Source organism: Lynx rufus, unplaced genomic scaffold (assembly GCF_022079265.1).
Source record: "Lynx rufus isolate CCGP_SWC_20201006 ecotype Redwood Valley unplaced genomic scaffold, mLynRuf1.p SCAF_15, whole genome shotgun sequence".
Lineage (NCBI taxonomy): Eukaryota > Metazoa > Chordata > Mammalia > Carnivora > Felidae > Lynx > Lynx rufus.
Genome location: NW_025814829.1, coordinates 15,905,093 through 15,920,432, shown reverse-complemented (window position 1 = coordinate 15,920,432; position 15,340 = coordinate 15,905,093). Strand labels below are relative to the sequence as shown.

The 15,340-nt window shown below is 34.3% G+C and overlaps 1 protein-coding gene across 2 annotated transcripts in view; it reads right to left on the bottom strand.

Moving 5' to 3' along the window:
* Positions 1-15,340, bottom strand: part of CDC73 (cell division cycle 73) — a 135,309-nt gene that overhangs the window by 11,202 nt on the left and 108,767 nt on the right. Inside the window, exons 14-16 of one of the 2 annotated variants that reach the window (XM_047076571.1) lie at positions 9,209-9,370; positions 6,101-6,201; positions 432-573 (exon numbers count right to left, since the gene is read on the bottom strand). In XM_047076571.1, coding sequence (XP_046932527.1) covers positions 432-573; positions 6,101-6,201; positions 9,209-9,370 — 405 coding nt within the window. Of the gene's footprint in view, positions 1-431; positions 574-653; positions 1,042-6,100; positions 6,202-9,208; positions 9,371-15,340 lie in introns of those variants that run through there. The other variant, XM_047076572.1, reaches the window with a different exon arrangement.

Sequence of the window (15,340 nt, the reverse complement as noted above, 5' to 3'; positions counted from 1 at the left end):
CTTAACTCAAATCCAGTCAGAGACCTTTTGATGCTGGCAAAAAACCAAAACAAACAAACAAACAAACAAACAACAAAAAACCCTGCAGGGAATCATATAAATCCAATCCCCTGGGATAGATAGAACACAAGGTTCAAAAAGGTCACACAGATCATTACAGCCAGATCATAAAATCAGGACTAAAATCTAGGTCTTCTGACTCAGAGTTTACTGTTCTTTCTAACAAGCTTATAAGCCCTTTCTCCATCTATTTCTAAAATCAGTACAACAAAGGTATTTATTAATATCTACTAGAGATCAGCATCATACAATGTTCAAAAAAGGAAACTGGGGGATATGTATACAATTTTAAAGAGCTTAAAATCTAACTGAGGAGAAAGGAAAATTACTATAATAAAGCAGAAGTAAATGAATTTTAGGATCAGAATTACCTATCCAATGTTTCCCAGAACCGTAAGAAAACTGGTCTATCCAAATGACGTTTGTGATAGCTGAGTTCTAATACTGTTACATCCCATTTCTGAACGTTTGGATCTAGACGAACTTCATCATATTTGAGATGGAAGGCTTTAACTGTATGGGGGGAAATAATATTTTTAATTCAAACTGCGATCAAAATTATAAAAATATTTTATAAAAGAATAAAAACACCCCAATATAGACATTAAGAAAAAAAAACTTTTTTCAAAAGAAAACAAAAACTTTAAAAAAAAAAACAATCTTTCTTCAACCAGATGAAGCTACATTATAACCAAAGAGACTTTTGAAATAGATTCTACTAAGTACTGTGGTATCCTCAAAAACATTCAACAAATACCTACCAAGGGTTGGGTCACTGGGACTGAAATGAGGAATAATGCATATTATGAGGCTAATAAAATGCATATGGTCTTGTGAAGGATAATAATAAGAAAAAAACTATTCAAATACAGTATGATAAAGTTAGGAGTGTACCACAGAAACATAAAAGAGTATCTTACCCAGACCATGGAGTTCAGAAAGTCTTGCGTAGGTAATGATATCTAACGTAAGACCTAAAGGCTGAGTAAGAATTAAGCAAACACAGAAAATGACTTTTGTTTAGCATGAACATGCTCAAAGAGAAAACAGTTTCATCTAGGAACTAAAGAAATTTAATGGAACTGCATCATACAAAGTAATGTAAAGAATGAGCAAAAGGTAAGACCCCAGATTCAGAACAATGCTGGCCTTGTAGGCCATATTAAAGAGTTTGGATTTTCATCTAAGAGATATGGAGAATCACTGCAAAGTGTTTAGCAGCGACTATTGATACAATTTAACAATCTAGAGAAGAAAGAGATTTGCTCAACTAGGGAGAAGGTACGTGCCTGGCAAGAGAAAGATTCAAGAAATAATTAGGGAGAGAGAACGAATGGGACTTGGTAAGAAATGATGAAAAGGGAAAAAGAAAAATTTGGAAAGTTACCTAGAAGGAGATAATTAAATGATATAAAAAGCGAGTCTAGCAAAGATCAAGAAGAGGATTTCAGGCATAAGAACAGTGGTAAAGGGCTCTGAAATGAAAGCAAGCTTGGCACACACCCTATAAACAAGAATAACTTCTTCTGTAGACAATGTCCTATACTGTAAAATTTGGCTATGGTAAAAAAAAAATCTGAATTTGTTCCAAATGTGATAGTAAACCACTAGAAAGTGATTAAAGCAAGAAGATGAAATTATCTGATTTTCATTGTTAACAGTTAATTCTAGTGTCGGGTGAATAAAAGACTCTAGCGGGCAAATCCTCCCAGCTGGTGTATCCTACAAAAGGTTAACAAATGGACCATAAAATACTGACTTTGAATCTCTCTCCCTGATCATCCAGTTGAATCTTACTTTTGTATCTGCAATCAGTTTACCATCAGTGAAGCTTCTGTTTTACAGGTACACACGTAAGAGTTAGCTTTTCTTTCCATTAATTTTTTTTTGTATATAAGATATGATTGTTACCATCATCATCATCTAGTATTAGGGGTCTCTAAAGAGAAAAATGATTGACTTCGTTCATTTTTTTGATAGCTACGTTATGGACTGTTTATTCCACATTGCTTGCTAGCCTACTGGCTTTGGATGTTAACAATGAATCGAAGTTTAATTCTTGATGCAAATCCAAAACGAATCATTTGTGCTCACAAACAGAAACACTTAAACATTACTTCTAAACTATTTGCTTTTCCAATTAAAGGTCCCCTCACCAAACACATCATTCATTTTGAGTTTAATTCAATTTAATGAATTAAACTGATTCATTAAAGGGGCTACACATTATAGCTTCAAAAAACCCATTTTCAAAATATTTATATGCGTAAACATTTTTTAATTTAGAAAATTTTTAAATTAAATGAAGTCAACAGTTTCAATACTTCCTATTTTCCTTACTACATGGTTCACTTTTCTAATTTTCTCAGTATGATTTGTTTTAAATCATTCTTTTTTTTTTTTTTTTTTTTTTTGAGAGAGAGAGAGAGAAAGAGAGAGAAGGGAGGCACAGAACCTGGTGCAGGGCTCGATCTCACGAACTGTGAGATCATGACCTGAGCTAGAGATCAAGAGTTGGACAGTTAACTGACCAAGCCACCCAAGCGCCCCTACCTTAAATCATTCTTAAAAATATATTATATTTTTAAAAATGATTTATCTAAATCTATAAAAGCATACAGTACTCCACTCCCTACTTTCAATAGATTTAGTTTATACAGTATTTATTCCACCAGAATAGACAACTTTTAAAATTAATGGTGAAACATTAGCGTCTAAAAAGTCTAAGTCACAAATAAGAAAGCATAAGGCTTCTCTCATTATACAAAAATTTTATTGGCATGAAGCTGTGAAGGCAAGCAAACTTACACCAAGACATTATACAAAACATCTTTCTGATTCAGAAAAAGACTTTTAGTTTACAAACCTCAGCAAAAAATAGAACAAATGAAGTTCTTTTATAAGAAAGCCAGTCTTCTAACTGGTAGCACAATGAGTACTGAAGCAAAGTATTTCACACAATTCAGAATTGTTCATTTTTTACAAACCGCATGAATCTTGTCAACATTATTTTACAGGAACAAAGAAGCAAAAGAAATAGACAAAATGCTCTTGAATAATATTCAGTAGGTACAAAGATGGCACATCAGATGACAAAGGGGTAACATAATCTAGAAGATTAATGAAAACTTTTTCTCAATGATAACCAGCAAAAATTTGAAGAAATCATCATTTAAAAATCTTGATCAACAAATACATGTAGCTACCTCAAACATAAAAATATTAAAAAAAAAAAAATTTTTTTTTAACGTTTATTTATTTTTGAGACAGAGAGAGACAGAGCATGAACGGGGGAGGAGCAGAGAGAGAGGGAGACACAGAACTGGAAGCAGGCTCCAGGCTCTGAGCCATCAGCCCAGAGCCCGACGCGGGGCTCGAACTCACGGTCTGTGAGATCGTGACCTGAGCTGAAGTCGGACGCTCAACCGACTGAGCCACCCAGGCGCCCCTAAAAATATTTTTAAAAAGCTATATGCAGTTGTAAGCTCAAATTTCTTGTAACGTTTAAAAGATTTTATTTGCCCATTTTATACAAGTCAATACTTAATATCTTCTGAAAAATTTTGGATTTTACTATTATGCAATATGAAGAAAAATAGTACAAGCTTTTACCATGGCCCATATAGATCCTCCTGTTAAAACCCTCAGTTTTCCGCTATGCTATATAGATGTTACCATTTTCTAAGTGTGTTATGGGGCAAAGGGTGAAAACCTAGAAAAGGCAAGAGTAAAAACAAGGAGATCAACTAAAAGCTAAGAGATAATAATACTCCTAAGTTTCTAGCTTAGGCAAATTACTAAAGAAAACTAAATGAGGAAAAGAAACAGTTTGGGAATGAGGGAGAGAACAAGACGATTCCATATGGAACAAGCTGAGTCTGACATACCAACAGAACCTCACAGAGGAGTTATCTGGTAATTACTGAGATATACAAGCCCAGAATATAAGCTAGAAACCTTAGAATAAGGGGAGGGATATAGATGATAATTGAAAGCTATCAGATCTCCTTGAGAGAGTATCTATACTTAAAGGAAAAGAGAAACAAAATATTAACAGGTAGTTGAAAGCCAGAGGGAAAGTAGCTAGAGTCTGAAAAAAGAGTAATAAGCCTTGGAAAAGAAGGTTTTAAGTCTGATAAGGAGGTCAAAGGGATCTAATATCTGGGTCACTGGTAAGTTTGGTGACAACAGTTTAGTGGAGAGCAAGAAAGCTGAACAGAGAGGACTGAGAACTGAATAGAAAATGAGTTAGTAGAGACATTTCTTTCAAAATTTCATAAAAGGAAAAAGAAAAGGAGCTTTGAAGTCAGGAGAAAGGGTTTTATTTTATCAGGAGAAAGGATTTTATTTTAAGAGGGAAGAGGCAAGAGTACTTTCATTTTCTTTTTATTTGAGAGAGAGAGAGAGAGAGAGAGAGAGAGAGAAAACGCACGCACGCACTCACACGGGTGGGGGTGGGGGAGAAAGAGAATATATTCCAAGCAGGTTCCACGTGCAGTGTGGAGCCTAACATGGGGCTTGATTCCACAACCCTGGGATCATGACCTGAGCCAAAATCAAGAGTCGGATTTACTTTCACTGTAAATGCTGACAGAAAGGATTCAGTAAAGAAGGAAGATTAAAAAGAGAATAATTCATGGAAGAAAATCGTAACTTTGTTAAAAAAAAAAAAAGACCCAAGTTATCTAAATTTCAGAAGACTACCAATACGAACGAAACTATTACAACATCATTATATTCTAAATGAAATTTAGACAGCATTTACAAAGGCATAATCATTCTTTTTATTAAAACACTATTCAACAGGCAAGCAAGTAAGTAAAATATTCGTGTTCATGGATACTTTACTTTCATTGAAATCCCCATTCTCTATCTTTAACCTTCTATTTATCAACTCTGTAGCTTCAGAAATAACATAAAAAGCTATCATAATATTAGTAATATTAGAATAATTAATTAAAATGAATGAAGGCAGAACAGAATAAATGAGTAAAGCTTTCAAGCTTGGGTAGTTTCTATCTTGGAAGAATGGTGATACCACTAACAAAAACTGAGGCTGCTTTAAAAGAGGCTGGATTTTACAGTAGCACACTCTACGTTCATAATAACTGAAGCTGTTACTTCTAATAAACATACTTGTTTCATTAGAATGGTTTTTTAAAAACAATTTTACTGTGGTTACTAACTTAATTGGGTACTTGAATTAAATAATAATTGGAGTATCTCTACCAGCAAAAAAAACAGACCAGATTAATCTACATTTGGTATATACTGATATATTAATATACCAAAAGACAGAAGCCACATGAAATCCATTAATTTAACAGGTATCTATTGAATGCTTCCTTTATGCCACACCCTCTTCTGTGCTGACAATACAAGAGCAAACAAGGCAGAAAAGGCTCCTCCCATTAAGCAACTTGCCATTATAACCAGGAAGACTGAAAATAAAGACATAAAAACAAGATAATACCAAACAGCAGCAAGTACTATCATGAAAATAAAAGGGCTTAATGAGTAACTGGGAGGAGGTAATGGCTTTCCAGGATGGCCAGAGAAGGATTCTCTAAAGGAAAGAATATTTGAATTTAGAGTTGAATGAAAAGAAAAAGTCAATCATGCTACAATCATTCAAGACAGTGGAAACAGCTGGTAAAAAATCATATGGCACTTCAAATTACAGCTATACACTACTGTTAGCAAAAGTCAACCCATTTTAAAACTAGTCATCAGTTTTAATAAAAATATATGGACGTGCAAAAATATTAATGCTTTTGAAGTTTAAGGCCTAAAGTAATTCTATTTAACTCAGGGGATAATTCACTTTTAGATATAAGTACACAAAATATAATAATGTCCAAAAAAAAAAAAAAGTAGTTCACAGGTGCTTAAAAATTAAAATATATTAATAGGAATCCTTTGATACACACATCGTATATGTACAGCCATAGATGGCTTTCTCTTACATAAAGCAAGAGCATTTCTATATTGGTAAATGTAGGAATATTTAAAGTAAAAGTAAAAATAAAGAGAATCTTACTTTTAGCAAATATGTCAACTGGTGATCCATCAGGCAAAAGCCATGGCCAGCCTTTGAACTGCCATGCAGGACCCTGCACAAAAACTGCTACAACCCGATCCCTATAAATAGAAACGGGGGAGGATTAGAATAGAGAGACAGTATCTCATAGATGAACTTTGGTTACTGTAAATCCTTAGGAAAAGGACTCAATGATTCATGTGATATAGTCTCCTGTCAACACATCTGTGAGGCAAACAAAGTCCATTACCACAACTCTTCATTACGTTACCATTAAAATACATTAATGATTGCTATACGTCTCATGCACTGCACCTGGGTCTTTTAAACATAATTACATACACAATCCTTATATCCAATCTTTTTAACCTTTTAATTTGCCCTTCTCCTAGACTAACAGGCCCACTCTTCCAATGCAATAGGGAACACTGGTGGATGTATTAATTGAAAAAGTTGGTTTTAAAAGGAAATCATTTAATTCAAGTAGATCTTAAATATTTTAAATTAAAAACATTATAAATAACTCACCAATCATTTTATGAAGCCCCAAGGCCTTATTTTTGAGTTCTTCTGAGTATTTGGAAAGTAATTTGAGTATAGAAACTATCAGACTTCTTAAAAATTTTTCCAATTGTTTTACAACTGTTTCACTCACCCTAATTTTTTTTTTAATTTTTTTATTTTTTTTATTTTTGTAGGAGAAAGAGACAGAGTGTGAGCAGGGGAGGAGCAGAGAGAAAGGGAGACACAGAGTCCGAAGCAGGATCCAGGCTCTGAGCTGTCAGCACAGAGCCTGACACGGGGCTCAAACTCACAAACCCTGAGATTATGACCTGAGCCGTAGTCGGATGCTCAACCGACTGAGCCACCCAGGCGCCCAGTCTATAAGCGTTTTTCTAAAAACGCAAGTTTTTCTAAAACCTTGTTTTTCCAACTGTTAGACTTTATTTTTCTGAAAAGAACAAATCTTTTTCTAGGCCCTCGTATTTCATTAGTTCACAAAATATTTAATTAAATTGAGAAATTATAATAAGTGTAACAGTCATAAGCAGCTTATGCCTAGAACTAAAGAGGTGGAAACAAAACCATAATAAACAGTAACAGTTAACATTAATAAGACTTATTATGAACATTCACTATGTGCCGGTGCTGTTCTAAGCACCTTACACAGTACCTATGTTAATACACTGAATCTTCCAAAAAATCCAATGAGGTGAGTGCTATTATTACCCTATTTTACAGATGAGGAAACAGAAGGGCATGGACAGTCCATTTGCAGAAGAGAAATGAAAGGAAGAAGAGGAGGAGTGAGAAGAAGAAAGGGAGGGAATGGCTGATCCTGTGCCCCGGTTATGCTACTGTTCCTGGGTGAGGACTGATAAATCATGAGAACAGCCATTTTAGTAGTATTACGGAAATCATTTTAACCTTACAACTCCCTGAAATGGTCTTAGGAATGCCCAGAGGTGCAAGATCACATTTTTAATAACCATTGCATTAGATGAAGACTCTACACATCCAACAAAGAATTAAACCAGGGCTACCTTCTATTCAGATAAAAGATCTACAGCAACAATTCAAGTTACTGTGAAAAACCACAGCTTAAAATTCTAACCTGCTCAAAATCTCTAAGGCTAAAATGAAATCTTAAATTAAAAATCTCCTCCTTTCATGGAATACATGTCCCATACTGCCAAATGATCTTTGGTAATAGAGCTCACTATTAAATGACCTCTTAATTTCATGACCTAGCTTTAGCCATACAATAGTTGAAAGCAGAAGGTACCTCCCAAACTAAAGGAAATTTGCTGGAGAGACATCACCTAGATCCTACTGGGCTTCACAGGGTTAGCATGTAAGCAGGATAATATAAATACTACTCTTGGTGAATTCTTGAAAGGATTAACAGAGAAGGAAAGAAGAAAGGTAAGGAAAATATTCCTAAGTTAAGATACCAATGACTAGGGACCTAGCTAATATATACAAGCATTATTCTGTAGCACGGTGAGATGGCACTTGTACACACTGTATTATCATTTTCTGCAAATAACTGCAAACATGTAATACTAATATGGAATAACTTTCTTACAAGTTTTAAACTTGATAACTGACATTCTCATTTTACTTCATATAATACATTTTTAACATACTTATATTCTCAATGCCCTGACTTCCTAATGTGTGAAGACTGGTAAGTACCTCAAAGGTAAATTTCAGTTAATGCATCAATGTGTTGCATTCTCTTACGTCACACAGAGATGCACTCTCAAGACTGTTTTTACTCTACCTTATATTAATAAAATGTAAGATAATTCATGAACTGAGCTAATAGACACTGTTAAAAATACCTTAATATTTTATTAAAGAACATTTATTTTTTTTAGTTTTATTTTTTTGAATTTTTTTGAATTTTTTTGAATTTTTTTTATTTATTTTTTTATTTTTTAACGTTGATTTATTTTTGAGACAGGGAGAGACAGCATGAATGGGGGAGGGTCAGAGAGAGAGGGAGACACAGCATTTGAAACCGGCTCCAGGCTCTGAGCTGTCAGCACAGAGCCTGATGCGGGGCTTGAACTCACGGACCGCGAGATCATGACCTGAGCCGAAGTCGGATGCTTAACTGACTGAGCCACCCAGGTGCCCCTTAAAGAACATTTTAATGCAATTAAAGAGCTAAACCAGGGTAGGGTGATCATGTTGTTTGTATTAATAAATTAGTCCTCATAATAAAAGTAACAATTTCTTCACTTATCATTTCTTACTCCAAAATGTGAATTCTCCAAAACAAAAAACCAAAACAATAGGTTCTCAAAACATTAGTCTATTTGGAAGTTTTGTTCTAAAAGCTGATCCAGAACAAATAAACAGTGTTAAGAATTTTTACTAAATTTTCCAGAAGTCAGTGTTTCTTATAAGTAAAATAATGTTTAGCTATCCAGAATACAAATTTATTTAGGTATTACTAAAACATGGACATTATTAATGACCAAGTTAGACACTAACAATGTCTTCAGGGATAGTTTCTATCTAGAACTCAAGACAAAACTTGATACTTTTTAATTATACCAAAAAATTAATGACTACATAAAATAGAAATAATCTTACCAGTCTTGAGGCATAAGTTTAAGCGGCTGGTCTACTACTCTATAAGGAACTGTGACACTAATTGCAGTGCCCCCTGGTTGCATCTGATCTTTTCTTCTCTGTATTAAAGTTTCATTTTCTCGTTGGCAGCCTTGTTTCTTCTTTTCATCTGATGGGACAAATCTTTGAAAAAACAGAGATGAAAAAAGGTCAAATGATTCAGTGGGACACAAATGGGAAAATAAGTTAGAAATTATTTTTAAAATACTGATAGTTTTAAACCAAACCTTTTTTCTTTCTTTTTTTTTTTGTAAATGAACCTGCTTCTGCATGTACAGATTACAATGTGTAGAGAGTATAATCTTTCTTCCCATGCCAAATACTCACCTCACTTAGTCCATAAGTTGGCTCACACAGAGACACACACAATTTATGTTCTTTCATCTAGCACTTAGCATTCTCCAAAGTTACATAAAAGACCATACTAATCCTTGGTTTTTCAAATGCTATTAGAAGGATATCCTATTATAAATCAAAAGGTCACTTGAAATAAGATGATGTGGCTTCTTCCTAGCTAGATACATGACTTAGTATATCCAAGAGCTTCACAAAATACCCCTTTTCATGGATTATGACTAAGCAAAATTAGAAAAATGCCATCTAATTTCACGGTTGCTTTGCAAATTTTTAAGGAGGAAATTAAATAAGTGTATGCTAATTGTCTTAGTAAATACTGCTAGTAATTTAGTAAATTACCAACTCTACCATGTGATTCAATTCTCCACTGTACCATCAACAGATTATCTTCAAATATAATTTAGCAATCTGCAGAGCTGTTGCCACCTCTAGATTGTTGGTGTTCACAAAGCATTTCAAAACAGTCGTTTTTGTTTTTTTTTTAGCTGCATACTCCTAATACAGTCTATTAGCATATTTTATTAAAGTCCTTTGAAAATTTTGAATATCACATGCTGGATTCATCATTAGTAAAACTAGTCTCATACTCATGAAGGTCTTTAGTAGATGGTGACTGTGATAAACTAAACTTCATTTCTGAGCTATTTTCATATCCATGTCCAAATCTAATGGAAAAGTTAAGATTTCCATAAATTTAAAAATTTCCTCCAGATAATCATTTTGCTCCCTATGGATTCAGTTTATTTATAAATCAAGCCTACTTAGAAAATGCCAAATATAGGAGCGCCTGGGTGGCTCAGGTGGTGACTTTGTCTCAGTTCATGATCTTGTGGTTCATGAGTTAGGGCCCCACATTGGGCTAACTGCTATCAGTGCAGAGCCCGCTTTTGGATCCTCTATCCCCTTCTCTCTGCTCCTTCCCCACTCGAGTGTGTACTCAAAAATAAACATCTTTAAAAAAACAAAAAAGGAAGTGCCAAATACTAACACTCTGACTCATTAAACATGTTAAAATTAATATACATGCACTGTTGGAAACAGTTTTAATATAAAGCTACAACAAAATGTATTAAGTGAACAGTAATACACTGTGCTAAGTTACACAATATACATAGTTGTACAAAACACCGTCCCTGCCCTCTTGAAGCTTATGCTCCAGATACAAAGAACAAAGTTGTCTCACTGGCAAGTGAAAGATGCTTTATTTCAATCCTCTCTATCCAGATGGGATTAAAATGTTTACATTTTTAAATATAATACTGAATCTATTTTCTAGCTTTTGAAATTGTAAATGTTATAAAAGTATACAATTACTTATAAACTTTAATAAATTACTATACACACACACACGAGTGATTTATAATATCCAACTTTAATGTCTATTAAACACCTAATTCAACTTCTAAAGCGTAAGGAAGGAGTTACATAGCATTTGCAGGTTCACTTATTTGCTGATGAAAGTTTTATTGAGGTTCAAAGTATTAACATGGTTCTTTAACATCCTACAACTAATGCCCTACAATTTTTACATGCGCTAGTATTTTTAATTTCTGAATATATCTAGGTCTTTCTTTAGGATAGCAGCCTTCTGTAGAGTAAAATGTGTGTATTTCAAAATGCTTTTCAGCTTTGATCTCATGTATTAACACAAGGATAGATCTTCTAACCTACTCTCCTAAACTTAAAGTTAGAATAACAATGCAGACTTTTCCATCCATGGAATGCGCTGGCAAACTAATTAAGCTCAAGCTATTTTATTTCACTCAGTTCCTGGAATAGGAAATAAAGGTCAAATTCTGCTCAAGGGAGGGGATCTAACATAAGTTCCTTCTTTCATAAAGGTAGGACTCTCAGGGGTTAAGTTCAGTATAATGGTAAACTAGAAATAAACCCACTGCCCACTCTTTTTCCTGTCCCCTAGCTCTTATCAACGCCCTGGCAACTGCAAGGAAAATCAAATCTCTGAATTGTAAATTGGCCCTTGCTTGAATCTAAAGCAGGAATTAACCACCCTGACCACAATAACTAATTGAGAAATAAACACATTATCCAAGCCAGGCCAATGAGACTTAATCCTGGATTTTTGCTGGAATTATTGGAAAACAGGCACTGTCCTTCTACTGTGCTAGATAACCTGGAGTTTTTGATAGTCATCTTCAACCCTGAAGGGGGAGAACCCAAGAGATGGAAAGACCAACCCCTGATGATATCATTTTAGCACTGTGTCAGAAGCCAGGACTGTTCAGTCATGTTGAGCCAAATAAGTTATTTTTTGGTAAAGCTACTACAAATTGGTATTTATCACTTCCAATTTAAAGTGTTCTAACAAATACAACCAGAAATGCACATGTGATATGGTAGATGAATATATGTAATTTGGAGAAATATTATGATGTCCACTGACTCATCCAATATTTGCAATTTATTTATTCTATTTTACATTCCATGAGTGAAGGAGTATGGGTGATAGGACTAAAGTCACTACTATCTAAACTGGTACAGTTCTAGTGAAATAACTATGTTAGTATTGTCAAAGAATAAAATGCAAATAGTTGATATAGCCAAGTTAAGTTCCAAACTGTATGTTATTTTTAAAACAGAGCAAGTTTATGAATATTTCTCAGCAGGTTAAAAATACAGTTTTCCTTTTTCCTAAATAAAAGAAGTTGAAATTTGAAAAGTAGAGAAAAGACAAGAAAAAGCAACAATGTCTGAATGTTAAAAACCCTCAAACTGAAAATTTCATTTAAAGTGATGTAATATTGGCAACGCTCCTAGGTACTTTGCAAACACAAATGTAAACCTTTCCTGGAGTCCCCTCCACCCCTGCCATCCACCCACCTTCAATTTGGAACTCAAAGAATTTCCACAGAAAAAAACTCCAAGGAAAATGAACCGTAAATGAGTAAATGAAGACAATCAAAAATATTAAATGTACTAAAAAACTAAACATGCAGGGAAATGAGAGGTATCATGAATGAAACAACAGTCAAAACAGTCAAAAGAAAAGGTAACTAAGGACTTCAAATGCAAATATCAAAGATCAAAGCTTACAAAACAAGCTTGCAAATATGTACAGGAGAAAAATTTATTTTGAAAGAGACCAAAGATTTGAAAAAGAACTAAATAAAACCACTGAAATTGAAAAAGTCCCAAAAAAGAGAAGGGAAAAGGGGGGGGTGGGGGGAGGCAACACAGAGGTATTATCTAAAGCAATAAGGGCCAAGACTCAGAATTGATGAAAAACACAAATCCATACATTCAATTTTAATGAATCCCAAAATGGGATATATAAGAAATCTACATTTAGGCAGAGCAGATAAATTTAAAACGGTCTTTAAAATAACCAGGTAAAGCAGACTTCCTTCATAGGATTATCACACTAACAGCTGACCTATCATCAACAAAGGAAGCTAGAAGATAGTGCAATAATATCTTCAATGTAAAGAGAAAAAAATTAAAAACTTCTATATTGTAGGGGCGTCTGGGTGGCTCAGTTGGTTGAGTGGCCGACTTCGGCTCAGGTCATGATCTCGCGGTCCGTGAGTACGAGCCCCACATCGGGCTCTGTGCTGACAGCTCGGGGCCTGGAGTCTGCTTTGGATTCTGTGTCTCCTTCTAACTCTGCTCCTATCCTGCTTGTGCTCTCTCTCTGTCTCTCAAAAATAAATAAATGTTAAAAAAAAAAAATTTTTTTTAAAAGGAAAAACTTCTATATTGTTTTCCAAAGTGGTTGAATCTTTTTGCATTACCTGTGGTTGTTTGGAACATGAATTATTCATGGTCCGGTGTAAACTCCAGTATTTGTTCTGCTTGCTTCTTCCCCAGGCATCAAGCAGTTTTCTCACATGAATGTACTCCACAGTATTTGACTACTGCAAAGAGAATCCTCCGCATATCTTTGAGGCACTCTCTATGTGCAATCTCTCCCCTTTGGAACCTTGGTCCTGTGAGGCTACCATAATGGCCAGAATCACGAGTGTCATCCAATCATTTTATTTTAAATAAACTTACAGTCCTACTAAAACTTCTCTCAGGATCACATTTATAAATGTAAAATATATTTTTTAATACTTTCATAACACAACCTTAATTTTGTTATTTACAGATGTTAAAGGTTAAGGGTTTTGTTTTTGTGTGATTTTTTTATTGAAGGGCCAAAAAAAAAAAAAAAAAAAAAGGAAGAATCCTTAATTTTACATGAAACCAAATAGAATCTATGCCAAAATGAGCTATGGGGTACAGCCAGTACTGTAATTGTGTGGAGGAGGTTTCAATTATGCATTAATTACATAGCAAAGCCTCCAGCTGACTCAAACTGTAGGGGAGATGTCAGTTGCAATGAGGTGTTAAACAATGAAGGGAGTGTTTTATACTTAGAAGAAAAATTAGGCTTGGTCTACCCTAAGAATGTGGTCTATTTAATTGTTTGGTTTCTCTGTTGTAAGCCTAAAGAGGGGGAAAAAAAAAAAACCACTAAAATTTACTTTGTGATTTCTTTGCACTGTTTACTATCTACCATTATAAACAATATTTAAGATTTAGATTTGTAATGCATTCAGATGAGCACTGCAAAGGTTCTGGAGAATGAAAAAGTAAAGATAGAATTTCTTTTTAAACACTTCAAAATCTTACTGTGAATTTTCTGTAACCATTAAGATATTTATAAAAATTACAAATAGCTGTCAATTATTAAAAATTGTGAGAGTTGGAAATACCAAATTCACAAATCATAAAAATCAAAGAGCTAAAAATGACCTTAAAAATCACCTGATCCAAATACAGTAAGTGCACAAAATGCAATACCAACAAGTATAATGACACTTCACAGGAACTAAAATCAAGTCCCAGGTACAGATACAACTATCATATATCAAAAAAGAAATCTGAAATTAGAGGGGCGCCTGGGTGGCTCAGTCAGTTAAGGGTCCAACTTTGGCTCAGGTCATGATCTCATGGTTTGTGGGTTCAAGCCCTGCGTCCGGCTCGGTGCTGACAGCTCTGAGCCTGGAGCCTGCTTTGGATTCTGTGTCTCCCCCTCTCTCTGCCCCGCCCCCTGCTCATGCTCTGTCTCTCTCATCTCTCAAAAATAAACAAATGTAAAAAAAAAAAAAAAAGAATTCTGAAATTTGAAATAAATGCACTGAATGAGTTCACAGCTTGCACAAACACACACACAAAACAAACCATGAATTTCAGATATACAAATCTACCCCTGTCCAATTTTCTCAGTGTGATCCTTTCTGCTTCTCATTTTCCTAGACATTTACTTAATATCCTTTATTGGGCAAACACTGTTTTTCAACAATGGAGATACAAATGACAACAGAGTAACAAGCCCTTTTCTCTAAGGAATTCACAATTTAGTTGGAATTGTGAATTCCAACTGGGTGCCAGATGCAAAACACAGAAGCCATCACAAAACAAAAAAATAGATACATATTTCACAGAATATAAACAATGAAAAAACAACTCTTGTATATTCATTAGGTGGAAAGAAAACACATGAATCCTCAAACTAAAAAAAAAAAAAAAAAAAGTTAAAGCAGTTAAGCAAATCCATTTTTTGCATGGGTCTGGCACAGTCTCAGTCACATTATCAAATCTATTTCAAAGAAGACCAAAATAATATCTCTTATTCACCCGATTGTAGATGACATGAGGAATTACTTGAGTAATCCACAACACTGTAAGAACACTAAATGATAAAAACAAAAATTTCTTCTTTCCCTACTG